At 38.8% G+C, this 12,403-nt stretch overlaps 1 protein-coding gene across 1 annotated transcript in view; it reads left to right on the top strand.

The window, feature by feature from the left end:
* The first annotated feature begins 3,657 nt into the window (after positions 1-3,657).
* LOC107693753 (pro-neuregulin-2, membrane-bound isoform-like) overlaps positions 3,658-12,403 on the top strand; it is a 97,374-nt gene continuing 88,628 nt past the window's right edge. The window contains exon 1 of the mRNA XM_016493268.1: positions 3,658-4,623. Within this exon, the coding sequence (XP_016348754.1) occupies positions 4,212-4,623 (412 nt within the window). The 5' untranslated portion in view covers positions 3,658-4,211. The remainder of the gene's footprint in view (positions 4,624-12,403) is intronic.

A 12,403-nucleotide genomic window follows, 5' to 3' on the forward strand; every position in this document is an offset into this window, starting at 1 on the left:
AGTTTTGTGTTGCTGTTGTAAAGTTATACAGCTACAGTTGTGTTGCTGGGTTTTAAAGCAGGTTTGATTTTTTTATTTTCTTCCTTATCAGTCTGTATTTACAGCAATTTCACTGTCCACTTTGTTCATGTGGACAAATGGTTACACACATAGATGTGTGCACACACTCTCAGAGCTGTGTGAGATCACTACCATCCTGCTTTTATGGGGGTGGGTAGGGGTGTTAAATAATTATAATATTTTTTTTGTTTTGTTTTTTCCCCATAGGTTTTTAACATTCTAAAAGCTCTTTATTCCAAAGATACTACAAGCTAGTCATAAGTAATGGAGTTGTGTACTTTGTCCGCCTCTGTCCACATTTCTGAACCGCTAACGTGAAAATCAAGAAGTGTTTATGCATTGATTTCATTCCACAAAAAGGGTGCGTTTATGTCGAACTTTTGTTATGTTGAGCTTTTAACATGCGATATTATAGCCTTTTCTTAACGCATCAACTAAAAATAACATTTTCGTCATCTTTCGCTGTTTTTGTATTAGACTGAATAATTATATATAGCAATAAAGGCATTTTTTATATTATTTTTATATTTGCATTTTTTATTTACTTATTATATCTTTTATATATTATTACATTTTATTAAAAGTTTTAAATGAATGTAATGAAAATATTTATTAATTAAATACTTTCTTTCAAGATAACCCTTTACGAACAAGCGTTTCCTCTTTTAAATTCCTTTATACATGTTCGACACATTTCGTACATTTTTATAGCAATTATATGTTTATTAGAATGTAGACGTAGACAGTGAAGGGCACAGTGAAGCTTAACTACATTTCTCAGTAGCGTGGTGGTAGCTTCGCTGTTTTCTGAATCAAATAGCTTTTCAGTAGCGAAGCTCTGTTTTTGATCAAGTAGCGCGGTAGCGTCATCAAAACTACATTTTTCAAAGCATTCTGAAGCTCAAGCTCAAATCGGAAATGTAACTGCTAAGGATCACTGATCCTGGACCAGTAAAAGTAACGCCACCGCAACTACGCTTCGTAACTCCATTGGCTCCTCAAACTGTCAGTCAAACCTCATTATTCCTCCCGCCTCTCTCGTGAATGAAGTGCGGCACGCAGTTTGGAGCATCTCAGCTTGTTTGCAGTCTGAAGGTAAATAAAGAACTGTTGATTGAATAAGTACAGCATTTTCTTTACTGAAGAAACACTATAAAGGCTAATGTTTTTTTGTATTTGAGGAGCGGAGAAGAGTGTCTTTCAGCATTTGTTGTCGAGTCACAGCCAAATAGCTTGTGCGAAGAGCTGAATCTTTTATAATATGATATTTTGGCCAAGTAACAGACAAAACTGAGCGCCCTCATAGTGACAGAAAACTGTATAACCTGCAAGTTCATGAAAACCTACATGCGATGCATGCACTGCCTTTGATGTGGCGGTAATGTCGGGAAAAATCGTTCGCTGGTCAGAAACTTAGTATTTGAACTTGATTTTGGTGAAATGTTAATAATATAATGACACATGCAACGAACGCAAATAAACGTAGCCTATCTGTAGGCCTATACATTTATATGGTAACACTATACAATAAGATTTAATTAGTTAATGTTAGCTAATGTATTAACTAACATGAGAATACAATGAACAATACATGTATTACTGTATTAATCTGTTAATGTTAGTTAATGAAAATACCGTCGTTCATTGGTAGTTTGTTTGTTCACAGTGCATTAACTAATGTTAACAAACACAACTTTTGATTTTAATAATGCATTAGTAAATGTTGACGTTAACATTAATAAATGCTGCAGAAGTATTGTTCATTCTTAGTTCATGTTAACTACACTTAGTTAACTAATGATAATTAATGAACCTTATTGTGAAGTGTTACCATTTATATAAATGTATCTGTATAGCCTACAATAAAGCCACAATACCAACTATCAATAGGACGTTTCCGGCAGAGAGCAAACATTTATTTTGCCTATATGTCACAATATGAGGTAAATCCGGCCCTGTACATGATACTGGTTTTTGTTGCCAAATTGGTTTGGAACAGTTGTTGAATAAACAATTAAACTGAACTATTATGCCTGTCTATCTGTTTGACTGACAGTTTTATTGATCACTGAGAGAGCATTGACTTGGTATGATGTTGGTTCAATATGAAAATGACATTTTTTAAAAATAGCTTAGATGTAGTAAACTACTTTTGTCATGTTGCTGTAGCTTAGCTTGCTACATTTCCCAGGGCTGTAGCTTTGGTGTAGTGAAGCTTCATTTAATGACGACGAGTAACTGTTAGCTTAGCTCACTACATTTTCCAAGTAGCTTGCCCAACACTGGATATAAAAACATTGGCATTAATCTCTTTGTAGTGTCATGACCTTGCACATGCTAAATGAGCTGTAAAACTGCCAACCCTTTTGTTTTTAAAGGCCTATCTATACCACAACGTTATAATTACTAATTTAACTTGATATGGCACAATGAACCACTTCAACACTTAAAGAAATTCTTTGTCTAATAGAATGGGTAAAATATATATTTACATTTCATATATCTCTGAAATCACATTTTTAGGCGTTTTAGGTCCTGTCAGTTAGGCCATAAACACTATAGCTTGGTTTATTTATTTTTCTTAAGGAAAGCATTCAGCAACCTACAAATAAGCAGAGAAATCTCAGCAAGGGTCCGTTTATGAACTATCACCACTGTGCCTTGTTCAAGACCCCAAGTTACTCCAATTAAGGGACACTAGTCTTGGACTACTGTTTTGTACTGTGTGCTGTTCGTTCATTTAAAATTGAATAAATTAAAACGTCTGAGGGACTACAAATTGCGCTATTTATTACCCATGATTCCCCACAGTCATCTTACAAGTTAGAAAGGTGTTGTGGCTTCCTCTGTGTGCGCACAGAACAGCAGATGTCGCCCTTAGTGAAGTTGTAGCTGCGCTCCTTTGCAGATCCACAGGTTCAGCTTTCGTTTAGTACAGGATTTAGGTTATTTTATGTATCGTTTCTAACCGGTTAAAGTCTAATATTGATATTTATCTTCTCCTTTCAAACATTTCATGCGTGCCAAGTATGTCTATAAATGCTTTACCATCTTGTGCGCATATTTTGCGTTTGATGCAGTCTGCTGCTACATTCGTGATGTTCCTTCATTTCATTTGTTAAAAATGTTCTCATTCGTCCATGCATTAGCAATGCAACGGATACCAGACGTAGCCTATGGATTTGATGCAACGCCTCACTATCATTTTTTTTCTCTGAGGCAGAACGGCGAATGTGACCTGAATGCAGGGCATGATTTAGTAATGGAATGAGACGCAAAACTCATTCAAAGCTCATTCATTCGCACTGTTAGCAATCGCGCTCAAAGCAGCGCAAACCTCTGCGGTGCTCTAACGATTTACAAGGTTTGAGGCGGGCGCTTCCCTGCACCATACATTTTGGTGTTTTTTTTTTCTTTCTTTTTCTTTTTCTTTTATTTATTTTTTTAATTCGATGAGGATTGGCGATGGGAGAGATCATGGATTGACCATTTTTCTCGGGGTGTCGGATACTAAAGACGCACACGCCGGCGCATGGGCGTTCGTTTCAGCACCCCAGCCGTGAATCTGCCGTTTGTGCGGGGAATCTTGCCCTGATAGATTGGGGTGGCGGATAGAGACGGGGCGCGAGGGATACGGCAACAGCGTCTTGTCGCTACGAAAGTGGATTCTTACAACATTTGTGCTGAGGGGATATCGAAAGTAGCCCTAATAGTTTACTGCAGCATTTCACATTCGACTGCAGTGGAGGATACACAGCAGCCAGTGGCGAGTAGGGCGCGCTCACCACTGCAATTTCGGGGCAAAGATTGACTGGCGGCGTCTTGCGGATACCTGTTCGTGTCTTCGGAGGAGGCAGCGTCCACGACTTTCCCTGCATTTTACGATGCGCTTCGGAAGAATGCAGTTGAGGGATCTGTGTTAACCCAGCAGCATTACGCCGTTTCCGGTTCCCAGCTGGTGTTTCCCGATTGCAAATCTATCGGAAAAAAGCAGTGGATCCCGATGGCATGGACACTTACGCAAGGTCTGCCGCGCCGCCGTGCTACTGGAGCCTATTCGCAGTTTCTTCAGCCTTCAACCCAGCTCCACCGCCATCGCCCCGCAGCCCTGCCGCAACGCGACCACCGAACATCGAGCCAAAGCAGGCGGCATGAGGAGGCTTGATTCGGTACACTTATCCATGCTGCTCATCGGGGTCTCCTTCGCCTGCTACTCCCCGAGTCTGAATTCCCTGCAGGACCAGGCTTACAGATCCGCCGTGGTGATTGAGGGCAAGGTGCAGTCCGCGCCTCAGAACGTCTCAGCGGAGCTGTACAGTGTGAATGTCAAAGTCCTGGACTTGTGGCCGCGAAACAGCGGGGGTCTGGAGCGGGAGCAGCTCGTCACCGTGGGGGAATTTGGCTCGGAGGCTCCGTGCGCCAAAGTGAAGAAGAATCACAAGTATATATTTTTCATGGACCCAACTGATGAACCCTTGGTTTTTAAAGCGTCGTTTGCGCCCTTAGATACAAGTGGGAAAACCCTGAAAAAAGATGTTGGGAGGATCTTGTGTGAAGACTGCGGTAAGTTTATGCCCACAAAATGCTTGTGCAGGGGCTTGCAAATTGACATTGGCCGTTGGCTTCGGTTGTATGCTTATGTGTGGTGCGGATGACATCCAAATGTTTGGTGTAAGTAACAGATGGGGGCTTGTGGGGGCGTCTCTGCAGCAATATTGGGCAGGAATAAAACGCTTAAAGGTTTTTCGTGGTATCGTCAGACATATGCAAAGACACATGCTTAGGCACACGCGTGCTCGCTGCTCATTTGCAGGATACCAAATTCTTTCCTCAAGACAATTGTAATAAACTAGCACCCAGCAAACATTGGTCCGACGGCAACGTCGTTTCCCTGGCCAAAAATAGTCGCGGTAGGACGGCATAAATCGGTAAAAATATGTAACACAGAACATTTCCTAAAAAAAATTCAGATACGTTTGTGCATCTCTACAGTTATCTGGGGTTGCATATATAATTGTTACCTTGACTTTTTTAGCTAAGTGTAGTACAATATGTATACCCTGTTGTGAATCAGTTGTGAGAGGACGTCGTCCACTAACGTCCTTTACACGTGCATTTATAGTCCATCACGACCCTCTATGAAATTCCTATGAAATATGCAAAAGCAATTGTGCTTACACCTTTGTTAATACTCCAATAATTAAATTAAGTGCCCTAAGTAGTTTTTAAGAGGTTGTGGGTAGCCTAACGTCCACTGACGTCCTTTACACGTCTATAGTCGACCAAGACCAATTGTAAAAAATCAATAAATCTTTATGAAATACACAATCATTTATATTTACATCACGATCATTTGTATTTATTTTAATGACTAATTGTATTCACAAAGTGCCCTGTGTGAAGCCACTGGATTTGAGTCATTATTCGACCCGTTTTCCCTATACATTACAATACGCTTTTATTCTATTTTTTAATGAAAATTATGCATATACATGTGAAACAGATATATATCCGGTCACCATTTCAAGTCTGAGCTTTATGTGAATTTCCAAAACTCTGCTGCCAAGATGTATATATTTTTTGCAAAATCCCGCGATAGGATAGATTATCTCGCGAGAGAGCGTTAACGCATTTTCCCGAAATGAAGTGTTTAATCAAGCAACATGTGAAGAATAGATGGCAGAAATATTGGGAAGAAGAAAGAACAGGGAGATGGTTTTATAGCATTCAAAGAATTGTTGGTAAGTACAGAGTAACAGGAAGAAATAGACATGAGGAAACTGTGATACACGTGATTAAAACGTTTTATAGACGTTCAGGTCTGACTGGACCGATTTTGGACCTTTTTAGAACATTGGTCAAATTCAGATGTGCCTTTCACGATGTTGCACAATGGGTGTGTGATTATTTTATATGCAGGCTTATACTTAAATTATGCAGCAACACATCTTATAAACATCCAGAAGATGACACATTTAGACGTCCAGGGACGTGCAGAAAAGACGTGTAATTCACGGACAGAAGACGTCAAAGACGTCGGTTCAATTTTCATTTTGGATATATTTTTCAACCATGATGGGATGTGTCGGAGGGACGTCTTTTCAACGGTCATTAAACGTCCAAATGTTTGCTGGGCAGTGTTCATGGCGGATCTATCAGACAGGGCCCAGAGCTTGTATGTTTGGATATGAAAAGGTATAAAATGTCAGAATGACCTAGAATATTTCAACCCTGGCCGTCAGGACCTAAAGCTCATTGCTCTGTTGGGAATAGAAAGTTGCTGGTCTGCGCTTGTGTAATGGGCCTTCAGAACAACTGCACTGGGAGTGGAGCCTTTGAAACTCCACTCAGGACGCGGGGAATATCTTCCAGCCAAGAGTCATGTGTCACCTGTTTGCACACTGCATTTTTATGACCTTTGTATAATAAGAAATTGGATTGATCCCATTGTTTTTTCATGACGACATGTTCCTCGAAAGCACATTTTAACCTTCAGTTATTGGCTACTTTTGATTCAAAGCGGCAACTCAATTCCCACTCTCGCAATTGCAAAGAAAAAATGACACTGCATCTTTTTCTTAGTATTGTGATATAACTAGAAGTTGGTACCATTCTGTCAGTGAATGAGTTTCAGGTAATCGTGTTTTCCACAGGCCTACTGTCAGAGGGCTTCTACTTGACGTAGTACGCGTTTAGATTGTCGCTGTCCAGGGTGCTGTACCGTCCTCTGCTCTTCTTATGAACGAGTACGCGAGAAACACCTAGTCTAAAAAATTTGAATGGAAATATGCAATGTTTATGTAACTAGTGCATACGTTAATATTTTTTCCTTTCCATTAGTAACTTTTTTTTATTAGGTACTTTGCTACTCAGTATCCCAGTGTAAGTAGCCTAACTATTGTTAACAATTTGAAAAATGTTGTCTATGGTAATTGAGAAGCAGCCAGACACTCACCGCGCCTTCAAAATAATCCAACTGAGGTGCGTAGACCAAAAAAAGTTTCCCAAAGGTGAAGAGCTTGAAAAAAGTCTGCACATTCAAACATCAAAGAGTCAACAAGCGAGATGAAAGCAATATAAGCAATTTACTGAGGCTATGGTAATTAAAATACCAAGTGTTCACTTCCAAATATGTATTCCAGTTGTTGCTGGTATCTATTCCAGTTGTATTATTAATTCTTCATAGGTACTAATGCTACATGTCTATTCAGACATTTACTATTTATTCTAGTAGCATATTTTGAGCACAAACTAGGACCTACTTATTATATACTAGTGTCTATTCCATTTTTTATTGGTGTTAGTAAGATTTCTAAATTTTCTATTTCTATTTATTTATAAGATTTCTATTTTGAATATGTACTATGTAGTTAAATGTAAAATATATAGGCCTACTTTTTACACACCTTTTTAAGGCAGCTGTGTGCCTGCTCAAAATTTAGTGTAAAAGTGCACAACCGCATGAAAGCCATACTAAATTATGCCTGCTCAGACCCACGTCAGCTCTTAGTTTCAAAATATACAGTTGTTATTGCTGTGTAAATGCATTTATGCCACCTCTGAGCAGCATTAAACAGTCTGTGTAAAGACACCTAAATGCCACTTTAGAGGACTTCTGTGCTGCCTGCAGTGTACATTTGACGCTAGAGAGCTAATGAATCTAACATGTCTCATTAATTGGCACTAGTATCTAATAAGCACAAAAAACACCTTTTTAGGCATATTTACATTGTTGAGTAAAGGCTGCTCTGTTCCTACTCAAAATTATGTGTAAAAACTTAATGCTGCTTAAAGCCAGACTAAATTAAGCCTGTTCTGACCCACCTCAGGCCCTAGTGTCAAAGCACACAGTTGTATTTGCTGTGTAAATACATTCATGCCACCTCTGAGCAGCATTGAACAGTCTGTGTAAAGACACCTAAATGCCACTTCAGAAGTGCTTCTGTGCCACTTTTGCAGTGTAAATTTGGTTTTCGAATGGATACTAGAATATATTGCAATAGACTAGAATGGGTAGTATCAATTGAAATAATCTGAAAGTGTGTAGCTGAAAAGTTGAGTACTATGAAGATAGCAAAGTGCAAGAAAAAGTATGAGTCTTAATAAAATGTTGACGTAAAATATTAGTTTACTTTGTAGTAATTAATGTAAACAATAGTAACTAGTTTTGAGGATTAAATGTTAAAACACTTGCTACAGTATGCTAGTACATGCAGCTTATGAAAACATATTGTAGCAGACAGAGGCCTTGAATCAGAACTATCGTTTAGATTTCTCTAACCTCATCAATAAATTGAAAATCTTGTCCCATGGCTTATTTTCAAAGATCAACGAGTGCTCGCTAGATGACTTTGCAGTTTCTTCTCTCAAGTGCATCTAACCTCTGCATTGAACTAACTTGTGTGATGCAACAAAATTATTTACACCGTTTGCTTTGCGATGAGACTGCCGTCTGCCATTCACTTACAGAAACGTTTTCTGTTCCGCATGATGCTTCAACATGCATGTTTGATGTGAAAGGGGTCTGTAATGAATTTAGGGGGTTGCTGCGAAAGATAATGGTCCCAATCTGACCTCCACTGGCATGACTGTATGTCTCTCTGGATAGAGTGCGATTTAAACAGGAAGGCACAAGCTTTTCAAATATGTCAGTTCTGACGGGTGCCTCTTTTTTTGTAGATAAAAATATGTCTCTTCTTCTGTCCCTAATGGCTCAACCTAGATTGAAAGCCTGTAAATGCAGGTATTTTTGTAGAGGGAGACCTACATATCACTCATGAGGAGTGACAGGTGGGCGTGTGCGGTCGTGTGTTTCTCCTCCAAAATGTGTTTTGCAAGGAAGTTTGTAGTATTTGATGCTCCTCTTCATGTGTGATCCTGATTTTTCCATTCCCCCTGTGTGGAGGTCACAGCTGCATCGAGGTAGCAGTCCAGAATATGCCGGTGGCTCAATATCATTGATCCGAAAGAGAACTGCATGACACAGGACAAGAATAACGGCTGGTGATTGACATGCACAGAGGGAAGGACTTATTTAGTAGATGCATATGTCTTTTTTAATAACTATGTAAGGTCAGATCTAAAACGTGAAGGATTTTGGGCCAGACCAAACACAGAGATCCTGTCATAACAAAATCCCTGTGGATGCCTGACTGCCATGGAAAATTTACCTCAGTAAAATAGTGCATGATTCAAAAGGCTGTAACAATAGAACTGCCTGAGGAGATTTAGTGATGATTGGCCACATATCTCAGATACAAACTGGATTCGGCCTTGAGAAGGAAATTGGTGACTGCCGTCTTACTGCTGGGCACTCATGGTGTGTTGTCATCTGAGGTAATGGCCATGTTAAAACACTAGTTTTATAAACTTGGTCATATTTAGGATACTAAAGCGGGATTATGCACTGTCTTCAGCATGGCCCACTTTTCCATAGCTCCAAGAAAAGAAAATCTCTCTCTGCAGTTCGCCCACACATATTCCCTTCAGACAAACAGGCCTTAGCTCAGAATGTGTTTCAAGAGCTGGACACAAGCAATCGGTGAAAACCAGCCAGTTTTGTTGCATTAAGATTATAAAATGAACCAATATTGATATGGTTAGTAGGAAATTGGTAGGAAACGGCTGAAATGCAATGCAGCATTATCTTGCCTTAAAGGGATAGTTCATCCAAATAATGAAAAGTCTGTCATTTAATATTTTTGTGTTTTTGGTCCATGCAGTGGAAGTCAGTGGGTCTGCATAGACTTTCATTGTATGGACAAAGACAATTAAAACACTCTTTAAATGATCTTCTTTAGTGTTCTTAAAGGGATAGTTCACCCAAAAATGAAAGGTCTGTTGTCACTGGTCCCCACTGACTTTCATTGTATGGACACAGAGAGTTGGAACATTATTTAAAATATCATTGTTTGTTTTCTTAAAGGGATAGTTCACCCAAAAATGAAACCTCTAAAGAATATGAAAAGAAGATATTTTGTAGAAAGTTGGTTGCCAAACAGTTTTGGTGACCACTGATTTCCATTTCTCATATATATTATATTGTATTATCCCTAGTGAAAAATAAATATGCTAAAATGTATTTGAAATACATTTATTTCATGCTAAGTATACTACAAATACATTTATGTATTTGTGTACTTAATAAAAATACCCTGCAACTGTTCTTTTAGTATACTAAACTGGCATACTTAAAGTCTGCTAAATTGGAACTACTAATTAAGTTGGCTTGAAAAAGTAACATGCTAATCATGCTAGAAACATGCTAGCAACCTGTTAAACATGCTAGAAACATGCTAGCATCATGCTAGCTGTTTCTTAGCTGTTTTTACTGAATCAACTGGTTTTAGCTGAGTTAACAGAAACATGCTAACAAAATGCTAGTAACTTGTTAATCATGCTAACAAAATGCTAGTAACGTGCTAATCATGCTAGAAACATGCTAGAAATATGCTAATCAATCATGCTAGAAAAAATGCTAACAAAATGCTAGTAACTTGCTAATCATGCTAACAACATGCTAATAACTAGCTAATCATGCTAGACACATGCTAACAACATGCTAGAAACATGCTAATCATGCTAGAATCATGCTAGTAACATGCTAGTAACTTGCTAATCATGCTAACAAAATGCTAGTAACGTGCTAATCATGCTAACAACATGCTAGTAACTTTGCTAATCATGCTACCAACATGCTAGTAACACCCTAGCAACCACATAGCAGCACCCTAGCAACCATTCTGGGTACCCTAGCAAACGCTCAGCTCACTCTATCCCGGCCTCAGCGCACACTAAGCCGGGGCTTCCCCTCACGCTAGGCCGCTGTGTTTTTCGTTGTGAAAGCGAAACTACTTTGTTTGGTCTTCCAAAAGAGGACACGACTACAAATCAGTGGTTAAGTTGTAACAAATGCCTCGTTTGTAATGGGTTTTAATGGTTTTGTCTCATCGCTCCGGCCGGGACACGGCATCAACAGTATGTGAGGGGTGTAACATTCACCGTCTCATGCTTGAGGTATTCGGCCAATCACAATGCATTGGATAGCTGGCCAATCACAGCACACCTCGCTTTTTCAGACCGATGAGCTTTGTAAAAATCGACGCGTTTCAAAAGGGCGGGGCATAGAGGAGAAACAATAATGTACAGTATGTGGAAAATAATGTGTTTTTTTTACTTTAAACTGCATAAACACATTTCATTACACCAAATACACAAAATAATGTTATTTTTAGCAGCATCATATGTCCCCTTTAAAGTGGAACTATTGCAATTATACTTCAGGTAAACTTTAAATTAAAGCCTGATATTATTTAAAGATCATACAATCCTCATCAATAGTGACATTAAAACACATTTTAGGCTTAATATTAAGAAATGTGCATTGTGCACGAGTAAAAATAATAAATAAAGTTATTATAACATATATCAGTAAGTGTTGAGCAATACATCAGTAAATATGTTAATATATTTTATCTATACTTATAATGAAATAAATGTATTTTAAATATATTACATCCCACAGAAGAAAGAGTCATACAATTTGGGGTTTTAGTAAATGGTATCAAAATTTTCTTTTTTGGATGAGCTATCCCTTTTTTTTTCTCATTAAGATTTTTTTTCTTGGGTTTATGTCTTTATTTACATGTGCCATGTTGTGTGTCCCCTGATAGTTAGGTTTTGTTTTCCTTTAAGCACAATAATAACCATTTCAGGCCTGGAATCATATAATATGAGCCACACATATTTTGCTTCTGAAATGCAATTTGATTAAAACTGGAAACCAACAATTAGCACCATGTCTTGTACAATTGCAGTTGTAAATTATTTTTTTTAGGCAAGCTGTTTATAAAGTAGGTTTACTTTCCTTGGTAGAAGACAAAGCAATTAATTCATAATAACATAAATCATAGTTACGTTTCTTCAACATCAATTTACAACAGCTGAATAGCCTGTCCGTGTGCAGGCCTGTACGGTCCGTCCCTCTGAGCTGTGAGTGACTTTCGGGTGAAAGCAGCGGTGTAGATCGACTGACTGAAGGTGGAATACCGAAGATGGGCTTCCCATCGATCCTGGTCACGCATGATGATGAATGTTTGTGTAGGTTGCTCTGCATCCTCCCTCTTGAGATAGATTCATACACTGTGGCCCTCTTCATCGCTGTTTTGCGGAGCATGGGGCTGACAGGAGACATATGAAGCAGGCCTCCAGTGGTCTCCAGTGTGTCAGCTGTACTCTGGGACATTTGACATTACAGCTCATGGAAAAGTTGCTAAGAAAGAGATTGTGATGGTACACGTTCATGTAGTGTCACCAGCCAATCAGTATAATCATAATGTAATTT

The sequence above is a fragment of the Sinocyclocheilus anshuiensis genome, unplaced genomic scaffold (assembly GCF_001515605.1).
Source record: "Sinocyclocheilus anshuiensis isolate Anshui unplaced genomic scaffold, SAMN03320099.WGS_v1.1 scaffold817, whole genome shotgun sequence".
NCBI classification, from domain to species: domain Eukaryota; kingdom Metazoa; phylum Chordata; class Actinopteri; order Cypriniformes; family Cyprinidae; genus Sinocyclocheilus; species Sinocyclocheilus anshuiensis.